This window comes from Takifugu flavidus, chromosome 11 (assembly GCF_003711565.1).
Source record: "Takifugu flavidus isolate HTHZ2018 chromosome 11, ASM371156v2, whole genome shotgun sequence".
In the NCBI taxonomy this organism is placed as follows: Eukaryota; Metazoa; Chordata; class Actinopteri; order Tetraodontiformes; family Tetraodontidae; genus Takifugu; species Takifugu flavidus.
The window spans coordinates 6,186,293-6,205,668 of NC_079530.1; the positions used below are offsets into that span (position 1 = coordinate 6,186,293).

At 41.2% G+C, this 19,376-nt stretch overlaps 4 protein-coding genes across 7 annotated transcripts; 3 read left to right on the forward strand and 1 right to left on the reverse strand.

Moving 5' to 3' along the window:
- Positions 1-228: 228 nt before the first annotated feature.
- On the reverse strand, positions 229-2,442 carry zgc:65997 (uncharacterized protein LOC794398 homolog). 2 transcript variants are annotated; one of them, XM_057047490.1, is made up of 4 exons: positions 1,455-2,442; positions 1,177-1,279; positions 1,012-1,106; positions 229-800 (listed from the first exon to the last, which is right to left on the reverse strand). In XM_057047490.1, exons 1-4 carry the CDS (start codon positions 1,779-1,781, stop codon positions 609-611), a joined length of 717 nt encoding a protein of 238 aa, XP_056903470.1. In that variant the 5' UTR covers positions 1,782-2,442; the 3' UTR covers positions 229-608. The 2 variants fall into 2 exon arrangements, with proteins under 2 accessions (XP_056903470.1, XP_056903469.1); XM_057047489.1 differs by having other exon boundaries at positions 1,177-1,354; positions 1,455-2,168.
- A 300-nt stretch (positions 2,443-2,742) lies between these two features.
- nphp1 (nephronophthisis 1) lies at positions 2,743-8,085 on the forward strand. The gene is made up of 20 exons (XM_057047486.1): positions 2,743-2,933; positions 3,198-3,259; positions 3,332-3,392; positions 3,566-3,699; positions 3,798-4,002; positions 4,115-4,216; positions 4,552-4,673; positions 4,787-4,829; positions 4,918-5,005; positions 5,196-5,290; positions 5,399-5,527; positions 5,672-5,746; positions 5,857-5,967; positions 6,067-6,149; positions 6,275-6,351; positions 6,487-6,586; positions 6,745-6,857; positions 6,950-7,023; positions 7,264-7,308; positions 7,469-8,085. Exons 1-20 carry the CDS (start codon positions 2,868-2,870, stop codon positions 7,745-7,747), a joined length of 2,064 nt encoding a protein of 687 aa, XP_056903466.1. The 5' UTR covers positions 2,743-2,867; the 3' UTR covers positions 7,748-8,085.
- A 3,044-nt stretch (positions 8,086-11,129) lies between these two features.
- Positions 11,130-16,053, forward strand: LOC130533883 (myelin and lymphocyte protein-like). 3 transcript variants are annotated; one of them, XM_057047616.1, is made up of 7 exons: positions 11,130-11,332; positions 11,773-11,829; positions 12,491-12,605; positions 14,299-14,463; positions 14,687-14,857; positions 15,153-15,269; positions 15,579-16,053. In XM_057047616.1, the coding sequence occupies exons 3-6, from the start codon at positions 12,519-12,521 to the stop codon at positions 15,228-15,230; spliced, it is 501 nt and encodes a 166-aa protein (XP_056903596.1). In that variant the 5' UTR covers positions 11,130-11,332; positions 11,773-11,829; positions 12,491-12,518; the 3' UTR covers positions 15,231-15,269; positions 15,579-16,053. The 3 variants fall into 3 exon arrangements, with proteins under 3 accessions (XP_056903596.1, XP_056903597.1, XP_056903595.1); XM_057047615.1 differs by having other exon boundaries at positions 11,132-11,332; positions 15,153-16,053; XM_057047617.1 differs by lacking the exon at positions 11,773-11,829 and having other exon boundaries at positions 11,131-11,332; positions 15,153-16,053.
- A 567-nt stretch (positions 16,054-16,620) lies between these two features.
- On the forward strand, positions 16,621-19,145 carry LOC130533885 (myelin and lymphocyte protein-like). Its single transcript, XM_057047618.1, has 4 exons — positions 16,621-16,913; positions 17,777-17,944; positions 18,032-18,157; positions 18,625-19,145. The coding sequence occupies exons 1-4, from the start codon at positions 16,821-16,823 to the stop codon at positions 18,697-18,699; spliced, it is 462 nt and encodes a 153-aa protein (XP_056903598.1). The 5' UTR covers positions 16,621-16,820; the 3' UTR covers positions 18,700-19,145.
- The last annotated feature ends 231 nt before the right edge of the window (positions 19,146-19,376 follow it).

The following is a 19,376-nucleotide window of genomic DNA, read 5'->3' on the forward strand; positions in this document are numbered from 1 at the left end:
GCTTTGAAGGAAGTTTAAATATTTGCTTGAATGATGTAAATGAACACATAGCATGAATTAATTTTCTTAAATCATGTGGCTGTAATTATACTCCAAATAAATCAACCTGCTCACCCAGAATCTGTAAGAATCAGGTCACTGTTAATGGGATTTAGCTTGCTGGAGCCAGTAGCTCATTACTCGCAACCTTCTGTCCTTCTGTGTGTGAACAAAATCAACAATGGCCAATCAGCATTAATACTTTAATATTTCTGGACTCATTCAGAGCAACAGGATTGTTATGGAAGGCTGTGGCAAACACATTTTTAATTCAGTAATAACCCCAAATAATAATAAATATGACAGGCATCCCAGAAACATATAAATGGTTCAGAAATCCAGTGCCTGTGATGATGCTGAGAATCTGATGACAATCCATTAGTTACACATTAGGTATTAGCTAAGGTCAGGATTGCCCCCACAAATACACCTTTACAGACAATTGTGTTGAAAGACCCAAGCACTTTGGTATGTTGGGAGGTAGAAAAGGTTTGCATCAGAATGCTGCATGTTCATCCCAAATTGAAACTCTTTGAATGAGCTACTTTAAGAATCAATCCTTTTTACTACTACCAAGGAAGTTCAGTCCCATCCCAGTTGTACGCCTTGCCGGTCTTTTCTATACTCAATGTGTCCACGATGCTCATCAGATAGTTTACGGAACGCTCGGTATCAAACAGTTTGACTTTCGGGACATTCCTGTGATATGGCCGGGAGAGGTCTGTGTTGACTGTTCCTGGATGTAAAGACACGCACACCACCTGGAATGAACAGAAGAAAATATAGGTATAAGGAACTATTGGTTTGGGGTATTTAAATGGAATTGTGGTGTGGTGCATGATTTTAATGCATCTTTTATCATTTTAATGTATCATGTAACTTGTAAAAGCATGCAACCTCAACATTTATTTTCAAAAACTTGAATGTGTTACTTAAGAACTCTAAAGTTTAGAGTTTAGAGTCTAAACCAACCTTTGGTCGACTGCGGGCCAGTTCTATTGATAGATTCCTGGTGGCCATGTTAAGAGCTGCTTTAGACATCCTGTAGCTGTACCAGCCACCCAGACCTGTATGTAATGACATTTGCAAATAGCATCCTTCATAATACACAATACAAACATATGATAATAATACTACCATTGTCCCCGATGGATCCCACTTTGGCTGTGATGTTGACAATGATGCCGCTGTGCTGCTTTGCTTTTTCTGCAGGCTGCTGACCGAAACCACCTCCACCTTTCTGAAGGAGAGGAGCAAAGTACTTGGCCATGATCAGAGGGCCCACCGTGTTGGTTGTCAACGTGGAAACAAGTCCCTAAACGAAATATTTCACATCAGTTCAGATATGGTGTATGCTAAATTGCAGTGGTGACAAAATGATCAACGTTATCAGACAACAAAGCGCAAGATGTCACCTTAGCAGAAACATCTCTCAGACTAGTTTCTCCTTTTCCTGAGGGATGAAGCATAGCCGAAGAGTTGACAATTAGATCCAGCCGACCGAAACTTTCTCGAACTCGATCAGCAGCTCCGCCGATGTCCTCCTCTCGGTCCACATCCAGCTTAAGGACCGTCATTCTGTTCGGGTGTTGCTCGGCCAGCGCACGGAGGTCGACAGCTCCGTCCGGGTTTCGACATGTCGCTATAACAGCAGCAGGACTTTTGTTTTTCAAAATGTATCTACAGAATTCAAGTCCAAGTCCTCGGCTGGCTCCCTGAATGAGTGCGATGGAGCACGCCATGATCGTGCGGTGCGTTTACAGTACGACTGCTAGTGGTGTTTCTTGACACAGTCGAAGCTTATTTATCGAGTTTGTTTTCCCTTGTGAAGTGAAATGAAAATATTGGACAGCTTACTTTTAGAATCTATCTAATCAAATTGTTATGTTAATGCTGAATGTTAAATTGTACTCTAAGCCATTTAAATATTTTTTATAAAATTTACCAGAGAACATTAACGAGGTGTACCTGAAGGCAGCATGTTTCACAACAATTATGAAGCGCCTTCTGTAGGTCATTATAAAAGAAATGTTTTACGCAACCACTAAATGCATTAGTAAATGATTCGATTATATTTTGCACCACATTATAAAACTACAGACTATATTTCAATGATGTCTTATCAGAAAAAACACGCCAACAACATAGAATATGAAACACGCTTTTAAAATGCTCGATCCTCCGAACCCATAGATGGCGCTAATTTATTAATACATCAAACCACCCAAGAAGGAATATGCAACAAACGCAGATTTATATTAATAATTCGTAATTATTTGTGACTTTTTTAAATCAATAAATTAAATAAATAATGATATATTCCAAAACACAACAGTAGTAGACAAAGGGACCAAATAATTTTAAAAAGAATGTAAATTTCAGAAAAACAGTAATAGTACGGAGTTACTTATGAAATCACATATTATTCTGAGAATTATAAAAGTGCACGCGCGCGCACGGACACGTGAAAATTACCTTTTTATTTGAAATGGGATCTTGCGTCTATTTAATTCTTTATAGCTATTCATCCACAGTTTCTCTTATATTAACTAGTTACTGTTGCATGTCAAATAATTTATCTTTCTTACAGTTATTTCTTTTAATTAAGTGCAAATCTTCTTTAGCTTTGATTTAGAAAATGTCTTCTTCAATACTGCCTTGTTATTGCTCCCTTTTTGGCGCATGTGCAGACCTGATGTGACGCAGTTCTATTTCCGGTTGCGGATCGGGCTGTTGCCTGGCGACCAGTTGAAGTAAAGCGTCAGCTAGCTATCTACCAGATAAGCTAGCTATTCACGCACGTTTAATGGTTCAAAACCAGCCTCCAAATGGCACTAAAAGGAAAGGGACCTTTGCTACTTCTCCAGAGGGAAGTAGAAGATTTACGTAAACAGGTTCGTCAGACAATTTTGCTTAAATGTTTCTTAGCGGGGTTAAAATAGTTACACAAATGCAGCAAAATGTCATAACCAGAAAACAACAGTGTACAAAGCTTGTTAGTAGTTATACTTCCCTTTGTATTTAATGCAGTAATAATGGAGGTTAGAAAATTAATAATGTTGTGTTTTTTCAAGCCAAAAACATCAGAATGCGAACACTTTACACAGATGTGTAAATTCACCAAAGCAAACATTAAATCTTTAAAACATTAAAACCAGGTTGATGCTCTGACGCTAGATGTGCTGAAAAAGGATGGATCAAATGAAGACCTATTTCGAAGGTACAAATTCGTGTAGTCCGTCAAATAGTCCGTCAAGATATGACTTTCACTCAATTATTCAATCATGAACAGATGTCAGGAACTACAAAAGTCTGCAGAGAAAAACCTCAATGCCCTGAAAAAACTGACCAAGGTTTGTACAATTCTTTTTCTGTATTTTACTATATTGTTTGGCAATAACGACAAAAACATCTCTTCATTTTATTTAAATTAAAATGCATACTGTTTGATTTTAAAGAGGTCAAGTATAAAATAATCTGTACTAAATGTCTGAGAGTAATGAGCATTTGTTGCTTGATTTTCCAGGACGATGAGCCGACCCCCGTAGCAAACTATGAGCAGAGAAAGCTGCTGGAGGAGAGACGTCTCTCCAACATCTTGGAGCAAATAAACACACTTTTTCTGCAACTGTCACCTCCGGGACCCAGTGCCACCACAGAGTCAGTGACTGATGTTCACCCCAAAGAGAAAAATTTAACAATGATCTTTAACAGATCTGAAATCAGATTCTCAATGTATTCTGTGTGTGTTAAATCAGCACCAATTCAGTGGGTGACAAAGAGGATGATGATGATGATGAGGAGGAGGAGGAGGAGGAGGAAAATGACAACAGTGAAGACTATGACGGCAATGATCATGAAAGTAAAGTGGAACTTTTGAAATCGCCCTCACAGTCCGGCTCACACATCTATACGGCCATTTATGATTTCAAAGCACAGCAGGAAGGGGATCTGTCTGTGAAGGTGAAGCTGTCATTTTTTTTAAGTCAAAGTGTGCTTTTTGAACTTTCTGCAAAATTCCACTTTTGCTTTAAAGACATAATGTAATGCATCATCATTTGGATGCTGTTTTTAGAAGGGCGATGTATTGAGGATCATCAAGATGTCAGCAGATGACTGGTGGCTCGCTCAGGATAGTAAAGGCAACAGAGGGGTGGTTCCAAAAAACCATCTGAAGGTAAACAAACTTCATATCAGGGAACTCTGCCAAAGTGGCATTAGAGGGCATTTCTTGAAATATTTTATTTTATTAGTCTCCACAATGTGATACATCCTTTATCTCAACAAAAGTCAAAGTAAAATTCACCTTTATGTAAAATAGATGTGTTCATACAGCAATGTTTGGTCTGAACACTATTTTTTTCTGATATTATCCTTATTTATGGTTTTGGTGTGAATGTTTCCTTTTTTGCCTTGGTCCTATGTGAGTAAATTCCACTTGGCTTATTGAAATATCACAGTATTAAATCAGCAGTGGTTTCTCTTATAGTTAAAGCTTTCATTTGCTTTCAGTTTGGCTCAGCAGTATGTAGTGAGGATGATGAGAATGATGATGACTATGATGAAGAAGATGAGTCAGAAGAAGACGATGAGCAATACAATGAAGAACTTTCTGAAGATGGAGAGAAAGAGAGGTTTAGCATAAAAACTAGTTTCTACATTTTCCTCACCCAATTTTTTAGTTTAGATTAATACAGAAAATCAATTATTGGTCATTTTAATTGAAAGTTTCTTTTTTTTCCTGCAGCAAAGCATCCAACTGGGCTACTGTCAGAAAAGCCTTGACTGAGGTAACAGCAGCAAAGTTTACCATCAGCAAAATGCCAGTTTCATCATCATAGTTATGGTTTTTACTCTACGTGTGTGTCTGTGTGACAGATTGATGCAACAGATGTGCTGTCTGCCATGGGAGCCATACCTCCTGGATTTAGAGCATCAACCCTCAATAAACTGCTTGTAGAAGGAGGTCATTTCACACACATACAGCACGCACCTACCTCAGCTGTATAACTTTTATTTTAATTTTTTTATATTGCACATATTTTATAGAATTTTGTAGAAGATTTGCAAATTAGTAATGCGCATAGTGTTCAACATTATTGTAAAACAACTGCTGAATGCCAACCATTTAAAATATTTTATACTTTATTTTCTAGGAGTATCATATAGAGGAAGCCACTATATTCAGCCTGAACTCAGCCAGTCGAAGCTCTCCTTTAATGACCTCTTCCTGGAGCCAGATACTGGCATGGTGAGACCGTGTGACAATTTGCAAACACTGCTGAGGATGCGTTATCACCACATATCACCACATATCATCTCGTGTCATCGTGTCATCCCGTATGATCCCATCTCCCAGGTACGTGCTCGGGAAGTCTACATGTGTGTTTGCTTCTCACTCTGGAGCTGCAGGATGATTCCCACTCCAGGAGTTGGGCTTCAGGTCCTCAGCAGGCATATCCGCCTCTGTGCCTCTGATGGAGCTCGGGTACTTCTACAGCATTTTCCCCATGATTTAAATTTTTTTTAACATGTCCTAGCATCTTTTTTTTTTAAAGCAAAGATAATGCAAAGTATCAAATATAATCCTGCTGTTTGCCATATATTACAATGAACTGTGTTTGATCTTCAGGTTTTGAGCAACATCCACACAGTGAGGGCAACCTACAACCCCAAAAGCCCCAAAACCTGGAGTTTTTCTCCGCAGGTAGTATTTGTTGTTTTGTTTTTCCTTTATTGCCTGTAACTTGGGCATGTCGATCCAAAGATTGAGCTTTAGATTTAATTAAAATCTGAACCCCGGCATGTTTCCATCAGACGACAGGTATCCTACCAACTCTGCTTAACGGACACTGTTTTCTCCGCTGCAACGCCGCGTCTCCTGAACTCGGTATTCTTTTTGAGCTGGGAGTCACTTTCATAAGGAATGTAAGGACAAAAACATGTGGTGGCTGTTGGTGTGCAGAACGTAGAGCTAAAGATTAAATTAAAGAACCTCACGGAATAATGCTGAACATTTACTCTCAGTCTACAGGTGAGAGAGGAGAACTGAGCTGCGGCTGGGCTTTCCTGAAACTATCTGATGGCTCTGGAAATCCACTCCCAAACAGGTGTACACACAGTAACACATCACTTTAGCTGTTGGGTTTGTGTGAATTTTGAAAAAAAAATTAATTCTCCTCTGACTGTTTAAAACTCCCAATTGGTGTCTCTGTGTATACGTGTGTGTCTGAAGGACCTATGAGCTTCAGGTGAATGGTGGCACTCCCTATGAGAAATATGTAACAGTTGAGGCATCAATGGCGAAAGGATGTAAGCACACACAACCGAGATCAGCACAGTCCAGACTCAACCCTGTAAAATGAAGTGACTTTATTGTATTTGAGTGCATCTATACTGTATGAATAGTGTTATTTTTGTCATTTTATCAACATCTTTTTGTTTCAGCTCCAACGGGCGTGTTTAAGCAGATCTTTCAAGCCAGCCGGCAGCCCAAGCTCATCGTCAAGTTGAAATCAGCAAACAGCCAGATCAGAACGCAGCTGAGGTGAGAGTGTTTCCATCCTGTTGTGTTATAAAGCAAGTTAAGTCTGTTGTCACATTCAACTCTCAGGTTTTGCAGCAACGCAATACAGTGATCTAAAAAGGTAAAAATGATATATGGATGTTTGACTTCAACCAATAACAGTCTGTTCTGCTCTTCAGTCTGCTTCCAGACACTCTGCTGCACTGCGTGGGCTGTGTTCACCTTCTGGTTCTACACAGGCAGCTGCTAGCTGACACACTCCTGGTGGAACGACCGACCATGCAGACTGCCGGTAACTCCCCCTAAGAACGCACAGGCACACATTAATGTACACATTGTACATGTTGTATCGGTAGTTTGAGAATAAATGTCTCTGTTTTTTAGATCTTCTGAGCAATCCAGTACTTTCCACATTCCCTCTGTTGTTGGACCAGCCAGATTTACTGGACGCACTCAGGGTCAGATTCAAGCAGATTTAGCTTCCCTTGATTTCTTATATTACCCAGATTTATTCATGCAATATCTGGAGAGCGTATGCTTTCTCTGTGTTGCCTACACTGAATTACCAAATGAGGTCTCATGGACAAACTTTCAGCTCTCACACAACCAGGTCTAAATTTGGTGTAGTGAAGGTTTAATAAAAATTATTCCGGAAGAAGCTGAGGTTTTGCACTGAATTTAAACGTGTTTTCTTTCAGAGTGCTTGGCTTGATGCTGAGATCAAGATGAGCAGATCCCAGAAGGTCCGTTTAAGAATGTAATACAGAAATAAACCGGTAGAGGGTGCTGCATGCATTAACAACTCATAGTGAAAGGCGCTTCATGGAATGTAATTACTGTACTTGTCACCACAGATTCTTCGTGTTTTTATATATGATATTTTTCTTTTCTGTGGGTTTCCAGAAAGACTTTTACTTTTTGAAGAAGGAGTTCATTGAAGTCTACATGTCCTCAGTCTATTTCCTCCTCCACTCGCCGGCTTTGCCCGCTCATCGCTGGGCAGACTTGCACTCAGAAGAGCAGCGAGCCAGAGTCATCTACGAAACCCTGGACTCTCTCAAACACAACCAGCACGCCAGCAGCCATTCAGCAGGCCTGGAGGTCTACGTAGACCCTGCACATCAGCACCTGGCTTTTGATGTTTCAGAGCTAACCTTTGACTTCCTCAGTGTGGCACAATGACACATGCGATGGCTTTAGCTCTAAAGTGAATTTTAATGAGATTGTAAATGTGCCAAGCAGTACTTTAGCAGTGCCTCAAGTGCCTCAAGGAGGGTGAGAATCGACTAAAATGCAGTGACTCTTTACACTTCCAAGACTGATTAAAAACAAAATAATTAAAATGTTCATGCTATGATGGTATCACCAACAGTTTGATTTCCCAGACATTTCTGCTCTCAGGAAAGATGCATATATCAGATTAATCTTTATCTGCACTCATGTTGACTCTGATATTATTGTACTATCGATACTGACTGCTGAATGAATAGACAGTTAAAGAGAGAACCTTTACTGATAAATACGATTTCACCTCATTTATTGGTCACCGAGCTGCCATCTCCACCCCTTAGTTCAACATCAGACGTGCGTGTGGACGTGTGCGTCAGAGATCCAGAAGAATAAGGGTTAATTATTAGGCCGCCCCCGGCTTTTTATAGCCTGTTATAAAAGGACAAATGCATTGAGAGATTTGTAGTGTGTTTGTGTGGACAGTGGCTGAACAGACACAGACGCAGACACCCACACAAACGCACAATTTTTGTGTGTGTATAATATATATTAAAAAAAATTGTCTTCTTTTTTGTCTGTAATTGACTAACTGGATGATTGGCTTCTTCAAACAGCAGTGCAATTTGTTTCTGTATAGCCCATTTATTTAAGATAATTACCTTTAACCTTTTTTAACAATTGAAAAATCTCAAGATTTCATACGCAGAGTTTCAGCTGTGTAAGCGTGTACGGTCTTTAGCACCTTGTTAGCTCAGGAATAACCTGTATTTCCACATTCCAAAACTGTTGTCATGGCAATGTTGCCTGTATTGTCTAGAGAGCATTGTTGAATGATGAGAAAGATGGAATAATCATAAAGGTAGAATTATTGGAATATCTTAATCAAACATGTGAACCAAAAAAGGCAACATTGCCTGTAAAACAACAGCTTCTAGAGCTTCAATCACAAATACGCAAAGTTCTGGAACAGATTTCCTAATTTTGCATCAAAATCCTCTTTTCTTAAGACTTGTACCGTATTGGCCCGAATATAAGACGACCCTGATTATAAGACGACCCCCTCTTTTTCAAGACTCAAGTTTGAAAAAAGACTTTTTGAACACCAAATGTAATTTTTATACAGAAAATAATTACAGTACATCTGTAACAAATGATTATATCTTCGACCCACTTTTCTCCAGATTGTCGCTACATTTCTCTATTTTCTGTTATCTCTTCTCTTATTTTCTTCTCTTTTCTTTCTTACCGCTATTTTTTACTTTTCTTCTTCGTGCTACCGCTATTTTTATTTTTCTTCTTCGTGACAGGGGTTCGCTTTGGCCTGGGACGTTAAGTTCAGCATTCGCTTTAAATATATATGGCGCTATCTAGCGTTGTGAATGGGTATAATGTCTAGACCGCGAATGTAAGACGACCCCCACTTTTTCAGTCTTATTTCAACGCAAAAAACACCGTCTTATATTCGGGCCAATACGGTAATTCCTTATTAGTTGATAACAGTGAAAATCAGCCACACCCATTTTTGGTCAAGCAGGAATTAAATACTTAAGGAATGATTCTGTAATTCAATTTGATCAAAGAAGCTTTGATCAGGTGAAAAATGCCAATCATAAAAACCAAAAACACATCTGAGAATACTGATTGGCAACTGTGATGGCAACAAATTTGGGTAATTTAATAAAAAGGGTTAGTTAAAGACTAACAGATCTGGTGGTGGAAAGTCCAGGGGAGCTGTAAAATGTGAAATTCCCCATGAAAGATGATCCAGTTGGGAATGAGAGTATTTTCCTCTTGTTATTTGAAGGAATGGACACCAGTAGAGGTCAAGAAATTGACAGATTCCACAAATTACCATGAAAGCATTCTTTAATGGAACATATCAACATACATCTGTTGCCTGTATACAAGAACGTAATCACACTCCTGTTTCAGACATGCAGGAAAAGCATTGGCTGTGTGAAACAATTAGTGTGATGAGTTCGTTCAAAATTGGAACTCAGAAATTCAGCATCACGGATCACTGAAGCAAAGGAAAAGCTCTGAGAAAGCCAGAAGACTGTTTGGTTCAAGCTTAAGTTGCCTTTAATGGCACCTGGTTCACTTCAAGGTCAGAGCTCATGTTGGAGATCTGCAGTTCAACACACCCACACACACACCCACACATTCCTCACCGTTCTATGTGCTTCGCTGTTGGGAGACAATTGAAATGGACAAATAAAAAATGGCCGAGGTTACCATGGACGTGCCTGTGTGGAGGGTTTTAGCCTGTAACCAGATCCTTCACAGGGAGTTAGTTCAGGGCGTGTGTCCTTTAAAACCGGTTTGTTGACTGAGCGACGAGTTTATCTGAGGGAGAGGTTTGGGAAGATTAATGCACTGCGTGGATAGTTAGAGAGAGATCTGAAAGGTGGTGCCCTACATGAACTCTTCATTTACCTGATATTTTAATATTTGAAAGGGCAGTATCTTCACTAAGAAACAGCTCAAACCTCTTGTTGAACAACATCAAACATTTCTTCTACCAGCTCTTTTCACCTGCTCAGTTGCAGAGGCCGACCTGAACCTGCCCAAAGGTCGCTCTGATACGTTCGGCCTACCAACTTTACTCATCCGCAGCCACCACTAACACCAGGTTTTACACTAAAGGTGGCATCAGAGGGGATTCAAGAGCAAGTTTATTACCTCACAGCAACTTAGCCGAATGTGTGAAAAAACACAAGAAGCATGAACATGAGAAGGCAAACACTAAGCAGCAAATGGGAACCTAACCAAGGTTCTACCACTCCAGGAACTTCCAGCCGGAAGGTTTAAAGTGACTGCCTGCAAAAAGCGCTGTGGGAAGGAATGCCAGGCTTCTCTGCTAACATCCCTGCCACAAACCACTGCTGACAGAGCAAATCTCTCCATCCTCCCATGTTTTCCCAGGAGGAGATGCAGCCGACAACAGGTCTCAAGAAGCTGTAGGTGCCGGGAAGACAACATTCCCTTCACTAAGAACAACGGGATGATTTTTTCCCTTTGAAATGTGACAAGTTGGATTTAATCCCAATGCGAGATGATCAGTGATGTACCAGCCAAGGTCAAACGACCATCAGGCAACAGTGATTGAACCACAGAAACATTATACAGGGCAGCAAACAAGACGAGAGGAGTATAAAGCGTTGGAGCATGTGTGCATTTTTTATGTTTTGCCTTTTGGGAAGAGAGACGTTACTGCTTCAAGCCTAAAACAAGTCATCCAACACAATAGAGTCTGTGTTTATGTTCTCGGTGTTAATCCCTGTGCCTGGAAACCATTGTGCTGTGTTTGACAGCGTGACTGGGTGATGCTAAGACGAGCGCACAGCCGACCCTCGACACTGACAAGTTGTTAGACACAGCTGATCATTATTTATTCACCATTCCAGGCAGCAGCTGGATGTTTCTGTCCAAACTGGGCCAGTTCGAACTACCAGAAGTGACCAAATGCGCTGAGTTTGCTTTCATTCTAAACTGTTTGTTAATCTAAGTTTCGGGTGGAAAACTACAGTGTAACAGGTAATAAAACCCAACACACCACCTTCACTGCTCTGTGTTTTACTTCACTTGTGCTCACTCATCCTTTGGCTGTCTCACTTCTTCTACTTTTACTAACATTATATAACATCTGAGCAGGAAATGCAACAAGAACAGTTGTCGTTTATGAGATAAACCCCATTAATTTAATTTTTAAACAAGCAGCAACAAAAATAAATATGTTCTAACCCTAAACTAAACAACTACAATTCAATGGTGAAAGACAAAAAAACCCAAAGCACTTTAACTGGAACATGTGTGATCAAAAACATGTTGGAATGAACACTTTTTCTGAAACTTTCCTTCCCTTGCCTGAATATTCTTTTCAAACAACCTGCAAGGGAGACATGAATAAATTGAGTTTCAACAAAGGAAATGTGCAAACAAAAAAATGAATTATAATGTGTGTTATTGCTGCTCAGAACTCACAACCTGTATCTCCTGTCAGCTGTGCTGTCATGCCTGCCAACAGCATTAAGGTGAGCAACACACAGGCTAAACTGCCTCTTCTGTCGATTAATCTGGTATTTATCGGACTAACCTCACAGTTCCAATTGACCTTCGGTTTTACCCCGTTTGAGATGAGATTCAGTTTGAATTCAAAGCATTTTTGGTCAGAAAACTACGACTCTGATGATTTTTTCTATTTTAATTGTCTACACCTTCTGCCTGGAAACACAAATCCAAATCTAGTTACTATTTGTCACGGAACAGCTGCTAAATGACGTACAGAAGAAAAATGTACAAAGTGAAACAGGGACGTGCAAAATGAACCTGGCCTTTTATGTAACTAGCACACGCGGAATGGTTGAGGCTCACCTGCAGCTCTGAAAAGGAAGATGAATTTCTGCACAATTACTTTCCTGTTTTTATTGAAACAAATGAAACAATGCACAGACGCACACACACACACACACACACACACACACACACACACACACACACACACACACACACACAAACACACACACACACACACACACAAACACACTCAGCACTGGCCAAACTGGTTGTCTTCGGTAGAGGAATGGGTGGTGAAGTGGAGACTCGGAGGGAGGTTTGGGAGGAGAATTGGGGGAGTGTGGGTAAAGAAGGCAGCCTTTAAAACACACCTTATAAAAGTCACCTTTGTCATTCCAGGAGAAAAATCACACCTGATATTCGGACTATGGCATCCGCTCACGCGGTAGAATTTCTGCCCAGAGGCAGCAAGACCTTCACCACCATTCCTGAAGTGTTCTTCATCCCCGAATTTGTGAGTTCCTTGTCATTTTGCAGTCTCCCTGCATCTTCTGTCCATCTCCTCTGATCTTGGTGACTTTCTCGGTGGTAGATGAACAGTGGTTTGATGCTTTTTCCACATTTGTCCGCCGAATTTGTTCTTGCGGTACTTCTGTGGCATTTGGTCGGTGGAGCCACAACAGTCAGTCAGTGAGATGATGGAGTGAGATGAAGAGTTGGTTCCTCCCATGTTGGCACAACAGTAACACACCCCTGAGGTCCCTGTGTTGTTGTTGATAACAACAACGTTTAAAGGCTGTGGGCGCATCGCTAAAAGTGTTTCACTGTTCTCTTGTTTTCTGGGATAATGCTGATAGTGAGCCTGAAACAATATGACACAAACAAGCTAAACAAACATCAGACTAACAAAAAACAAGTAAACAGCCTCTGGGCTCGCGGCTTGTTTTCATGTTTAACGTTTTGTAATGACAGTTTCTGTAATCCCTCCATCCATCCATCCATCCATCCATCCATCCATCCATCCATCCATCCATCCATCCATCCATCCATCCATCCATCCATCCATCCACCTGTTGGTGTCTCTCCTCTCTACAGCAGAGGTCCTTTAAGAGTGTTCTGACCTGTTGACAGCTCAGTTTTAGTTCTGTTTCTTCAGTTCTGCCTGAGGTTTCTTCCTGTTACGGTTGCTCTGGGTTTCTGGACCTAAAGACCAGCTTGATTGTAACAGAAGCTTTATAAATAAAGTTGAATTGAAATGTTCCATTAAAGGAATAGAAACACAGAAACACAGTTCGCTCAGATACAGTTATTGAGAGGTAATGTGTGGTTCATGACACCAAGCGCTGATTGACTTTTGACACGAAGGGGCTCTTCGGGTGACCCTCCACACAAACACCACATTACATGAATGGAAGGCTTCCTCCATAAAAAGGAAGAGACAGTAAAACTAACCAAGGTTTGACAACGACTGTTTGAGCTGATCATAAAAATGTGCGAGCTGAGGTGACTGCGGCGACACAAAGAGAAGAGCCTCTGGGGTGTGTCGCTTCATGGGAGGGCGCGGCGAGGTCCAGTTGTGGTGCTGTGAATTAGCGCAATGTTTTTGGGTGTATAATGTTTAAACGTGTCTTTGCAGGATCAGTGTAACCGTTAGGAATGTGGACAATAGCGGCAATCAGTCTTTGTGACACACAATTTTATGTGGTATTTAATGAGTCCTGAGGCTCTGTCCTTTGACCTGGAATGGAATGGAAATGTCGTTGTTCTGGTATGTTGCTTGATACCTTTAATGTGTGGCAACAGCAAAGATAAGGCTGCAGGATTATTTGTTGATAACACACATGTGATAGCTTTATTTGATTAAGGCAATATATTCCAGTTCCCTGGAACGGCTTACCAGTCAGCCCTTCATGAAAAGTGAACTGCAGTTCACCAGTAACAGAATAAAGTTTATTAAAATGCTGGGATTCTGAGGTGGTGGAAACATGTTGCTGAGCATCAGCTACGGGAGTTGGAATAACTCTTACAAAAGAGAAGAAATGTGGTCCTACTCATGGTTTCTTCCTGTTAAAGGGAGTTTTTCCTTGCTCGGGTCTTCTCTATACCGTAACAGAGAGTTTATGAAGTTGCATTAAATTATCCAAGGCAGTATTAGAGACAAGAGCTAACAAACCTGTTCCCCCTATCCCCCCTTCCTGTCCCCACAGGTCTTTGGAGGTCTGGTGTGGATCCTGGTGGCATCAACGCATGTCTACCCAGACAACCCTCTGGGCTGGGTCATGTTTGTGTCTGTTTTCTGCTTCGTGATGACCACAATCTTCTTCTTCTTCTTCATTTTAGGCCACAATCAGAGGAAGTTCTGGAATTCCTTGGTAAGACCCTGTAGTTGCTCCTCGATCATTATTCACCAGGAAACTGAGCATGTCAGGTCTTTCAGGTGTGTCATGTTTGACTGGTGAAGCCATGAGGTTGGGCTGCAGGCAAAAGCCTTTTGGAACGTTCAAACAGACATTAACGGATGTTTTCCCACAGAATGATGGGTTTGTTTGTGTGTTTCTATGTGCCCCACCCACCCCCACCCCACTCCCTCCACAGGATGCAGGGTATCATTTTGTAGCTGTGGTCCTGTATCTGAGTGCTTCTGTCATCCTGGCCTACATCACTCTGCTGAAGGGGTGGGGCATGACCATCGCCCCTGGCAACCTGATTGTTCACGTTCTGACCTCTGACCTTCTAAAAATCTATAGGCTGGACATCGCTGCAGTGGTATGAGACACATCCACACACATTCTCCTATTTCTATCTTTGCGGGTACATAATACGTTACCCAGCTACTTCCCTAGCCCAAACCACCCCAATCGACCCTCTGGCCCCCACCCTGGCCAACTCTAACCTCCCTCTTACAACTATACTTCAAGCCTCGAACAGACATTTGACACACACATACACACACAGTGTTTAGCTCTGCTGCCCTTGTAGGGACTTTAAGGAGGCTTTTAATTTTCCCCCACACTAACCTCAAACTCGGTGCTCATTTATGACTCTGTGTGTGTATTTTCAGGTGATGTCTTATCTAGCCACACTTCTCTACTTCCTCCATGCCATTTTCTCTGCAAGACGCTGGCACAAATCCAGATAGAACAAACCTGGTCCTCTCCGTTACAAGAAAGCCACCTTAGTGGTGAGAAGTTCTTAGTTAGGCCAGAAAATAAGAAAAAAGTGTATTAAAAACCTCAAATAAATGAGTGGGTAGCAAGTTGTTAATAAGTATCACATAATTATAACTGTTTATAAATTAATTAATTTGAAATTCTGAATAAACATTTAACATTATATGAAATGTTTAGTTATTACATTTTAATAGCATATAGTTACACAGTTAATTCAATGAATTATGATTTTATAATGTAGCATTAAGGCAACAGTGGTCCCAGTAGTGATTGGGACAGTAGGGGCAGTAACACCCAAGCTGAGTAGATGGCTCCAGCAGATACCAGGAACCACATCAGAGATCTCTGTCCAGAAGAGCGCAGTACTAGGAACAGCTAAGATCCTGCGCAGAACCCTCAGGCTCCCTCTGATAGAGGACCCAAATCTGAAGGAAGGAGGCATCGCCCAGGAGGGCAAGGAAGAGATTTATTTACTTTTTATTATATTTAAGCACTAATAGAAGCAAGTGCAATATAGTTTTCAATTCTATTTCAACACAAAAAATAGACATTGAAGCAGCTGATAGTCACTTTTATATATAATTAAGTAAAGCTGATTGTAAATATAAAATATGGCATTCTGTTATAATGCGTAATATACATAATAATGTATTTGGTCTTTGCTGTCAAAGATGTCTGTCTAAATTGACCACATTCATGCATGTCTTCATATGAAACAATTTGTAAAATTGTTATTCTTTCAAACACTTGACTGACTCAACTGAATGATATAAATAAATAAATAAAACATGACATTCTTTATGTCAGAACTGAATCATTACTCCTCATAACTGCTGTATAGATATTTGATCTCTGCTAATGAGAAAATTTGAATTTCTGTGATTAACATTTCAAACCATTTCTGCATGTATTATTACACATTTGTTCAGTACTGACACATACTGTCTGATGATGGTATTACACATATAACGCAAACCTAGGAGGGGTTATCAGCTGAAATAATTCAGGAACTAGTCGGTGGCAGACTTAGAATCTGACTAAAGTGCCCCCCAGCCCCACCCCTGCCCCCCTCCCCCCACTACACACATAACAAGAATGTTGATAAGTTCCACTTTAAAGCTGTGCAGAGCTTCAAAGTGCTGCTTATCAATACATTTAAAAAAAAGTATTAGCTGCTAGGTTTTTCTAAGAAACCCTCATCGTAGCCCCAAAACAAACAAAGCGCTGAGATAACAGACTGAGAGGCTCATAAAGTTGTACCAAGCAGAGCCGGTGAGCTGTGTGTTTACTCAGCGGCAACAAGGCACACTATTCCTCTGCACAAGCTGTAGCCGCAGGGCACGGAATTCCTCTTCTGGCTGCTTCAGTACCCCATCACAGGTCACCTCTTCCACATCCAGGCGGGCTGGAAGACCAAGGGCGGTGTCAGGAACTGTTGTGGGAAGGGAACGGGTTTGTCTGCTCACTGAGCCCTCCTATAAATGTCAGAAACACCTGCTGCAGCTCCAGTTCCCCACAGAAGACGTGCAGGTGGTTGTTGACTCAGCACCGGGACAGAGATGGCTGCAACTACAACTCAGGCTATGGGAAGCCTTCCCAGCGGACTGGGAATATGCACCACAGCCCCGGACATATTTTACCTGCCTGAACTGGTGAGTAGGCTCTACCAGAGCAGTGACCTTGGAGGACAAATATCAAGAACAATACTGATATTTCATGATGACCTCATACAATTCTGTTGGTATATGCGTGGGGAAAAAATGTCCGGCAGGACATCAATTCCGTGCAGAAACATCTTGGAGGAGAAGTGTGAAGGGAAAATGTTCATCTAGAAGGCTGATGGAACATATTCCCAGTCTGGGAGTGGCCCCTTCACCTCTCAAGTTTCATTCGTATTGTATTAGTGAGACTCATCTGAGAAAGAATGTGGCCGACTCCACGCCAAGAAAAGGGTGACGCCACCTCCACTAACAGGTCGGATTTAGGATTTATTTATCCGTTTGTTTTTCAAAGGTAGGGTCAGGAGCCAAAATGCTCTGTGAGGAGTCACGTTTGCAGAGCAAATGTCTGACCTGTTGGTCAAAGGGATGTTTAATCTGGATTTGCTCAGGCTGGAGAGCAATTTTGTCGTACGGTTCTGGTCTATTTAAATGCCGACTTGTGTGCGGGTAAAGTTTAAACAACAACAACAGCGTAACGGTGGTGAAGGCAGTAAAACCACAGCCAGCGCTCAAAACAGTTGTCTTAGCAGTTTGGAACAGGAAACGGTTTTATCAGGATCAAACTCACGTTTCAGCTCTAATGGCTTTATTACATTGTTAGAACTATGCTATTATTCACTATTCAATGGCAAAGTGAGTTAATTAATGTAGATGTAATATCAATGTAATTTAGTCAAACAGGTCGCTTCACTCGACTGACTAGGAGCAAAACCTCCTGTTGAATCTATGTGGAACACAGGATCACAGACGTAATCCAACACGTCTTCCGATCAGCCCTGTGAAACATTTTTCAGGTGTTTGGCGGTCTGGTGTGGATCCTGGTGGCGTCGAATCACGTGGTCCCACCAAACCCTCTGGGATGGGTGATGTTTGTCTCTGTCTTCTGCTTCGTCATGACCTTCCTGTGGATGATCATCTTCATGGCCGGATGCCACAAGAACAGCTCTGGCTGGGCCGCCGCTGTAAGACACGGGTCCAGATGAGTGGGATCAAAAGCCGCCGCTGAGAAAATGAGACTGACCGTGTGATCCTGTTCTGTTTGTGTCCAGGACTTTGCTTATCACGGACTGGCAGCGTTTTTCTACCTGAGCGCAGCGGTGATCTTGGCTTATATCACGCTGCTGAGGAAGAGTGTTAGCCCGATCAAAGTCTACCAGATTGACATCGCTGCTGTGGTGAGAAGCAAATTTCCAGATGACGTATTTAGCGCGTAAACAGGCCAAACAGGCACACATTTTAACTCTACAGTAGTTGGCGTAGATTAGCATCACCTGACATCCTGTTTGTGGGACAAACACTCATGTGTTTTAGAGCTAAATGACTTCATCCGTGTGCTTGTTTGGTGATTGTGAGGACGTGCACACAGAGCAAAGAGGGGACTTTCCTCTTTTCCTCCAGCGGCAGCAACACAAAAGTGTGATGTGATGTCGTCTTTTCACCTGCAAAACCCTTAAGAGCGGTGTTGCTTCAGAGCTGGAAAACCGGAGCACAGAAAGGAGCTTGAATTAGAGCTCGTGTGCATGCGGACGGATAATAATTACCATCACTATGACGAAACAACAGCAGAGAAATGCGTTTGTTTTTTCAGTCTCATGGTTCCTCAGAACTGGTGAGTTTAAGGATGTGTTTGTGAATGTTTCAGGTCTTTGCCTACGTTGCTACATTCCTCTACTTCATCCACACCATCCTCTCATCCATCCGATGGAAACATTTCTGATTGCTTCGAGTGTCAAGAACCGCTGCGAACTGTGTGTATGTGTGTGAGAAAGGAGAGAGAGAGAGAGAGAGAGAGAGAGAGAGCTGGTAAACACTGAACCGCCCCAAGATATTCTGTTGAGATTGACCTTTTTAGACCTCGTTTTCATACATTTCATGTTTAGTGATAGTAAACAGGTCAGAATGTGCAAAACACAAAGTATTGAAGGACAAAATTGCTCTTATGCACATGTATATGAATTGTTTGTTATTGGGAAACATGTTTTACTGACATTTCAATATCCTAAATGGTCACTAACATTAACAACCAGCATTTGATAGGAACTACACCTTTACATGATTCTGTGGAGCCTTTCAGAGTTTTTATATAAATGTTTAGATAGTGAACGTATGATTGAATCAGTCTCAATGATAATGAGTATCGGGACCTCAAGCAGCTAAAATACAGCTAACACAAATATGAAATGAAATATGAATTACCTTAAATAAATAGTACATTCAATGTTAAATTACTGGTCGTTTCCTAAAGGCAGCATGAAGGAAGAGTTCAATAATTTATAGAAAGGAAGACTGCAGCTTACTGGTTCCATACTGGTGAATGCTTGTCCATCCAGGATATATAATGGATTCAGTTCACAGGAAACTAGAACCACAAGTTCTCCTTAAATCTGACACTTT

Bases quoted from the DNA above. Each gene is read 5' to 3' on its own strand.
- zgc:65997 (XM_057047489.1), bottom strand. From the start codon at position 1,781: ATGGCGTGCTCCATCGCACTCATTCAGGGAGCCAGCCGAGGACTTGGA. The intron at 1,355-1,454 runs GTGACATCTTGC...TATTTCGTTTAG, and splicing joins TGAGAGATGTTTCTGCTAAG to GGACTTGTTTCCACGTTGAC. The intron at 1,107-1,176 runs GTAGTATTATTA...CATTACATACAG, and splicing joins GGGATCCATCGGGGACAATG to GTCTGGGTGGCTGGTACAGC.
- nphp1 (XM_057047486.1), top strand. From the start codon at position 2,868: ATGGCACTAAAAGGAAAGGGACCTTTGCTACTTCTCCAGAGGGAAGTA. The intron at 2,934-3,197 runs GTTCGTCAGACA...CATTAAAACCAG, and splicing joins TAGAAGATTTACGTAAACAG to GTTGATGCTCTGACGCTAGA. The intron at 7,024-7,263 runs GTCAGATTCAAG...GTTTTCTTTCAG, and splicing joins ATTTACTGGACGCACTCAGG to AGTGCTTGGCTTGATGCTGA.
- LOC130533883 (XM_057047616.1), top strand. From the start codon at position 12,519: ATGGCATCCGCTCACGCGGTAGAATTTCTGCCCAGAGGCAGCAAGACC. The intron at 14,464-14,686 runs GTAAGACCCTGT...CTCCCTCCACAG, and splicing joins GGAAGTTCTGGAATTCCTTG to GATGCAGGGTATCATTTTGT. The intron at 14,858-15,152 runs GTATGAGACACA...GTGTATTTTCAG, and splicing joins GGCTGGACATCGCTGCAGTG to GTGATGTCTTATCTAGCCAC.
- LOC130533885 (XM_057047618.1), top strand. From the start codon at position 16,821: ATGGCTGCAACTACAACTCAGGCTATGGGAAGCCTTCCCAGCGGACTG. The intron at 16,914-17,776 runs GTGAGTAGGCTC...AACATTTTTCAG, and splicing joins TATTTTACCTGCCTGAACTG to GTGTTTGGCGGTCTGGTGTG. The intron at 18,158-18,624 runs GTGAGAAGCAAA...TGAATGTTTCAG, and splicing joins AGATTGACATCGCTGCTGTG to GTCTTTGCCTACGTTGCTAC.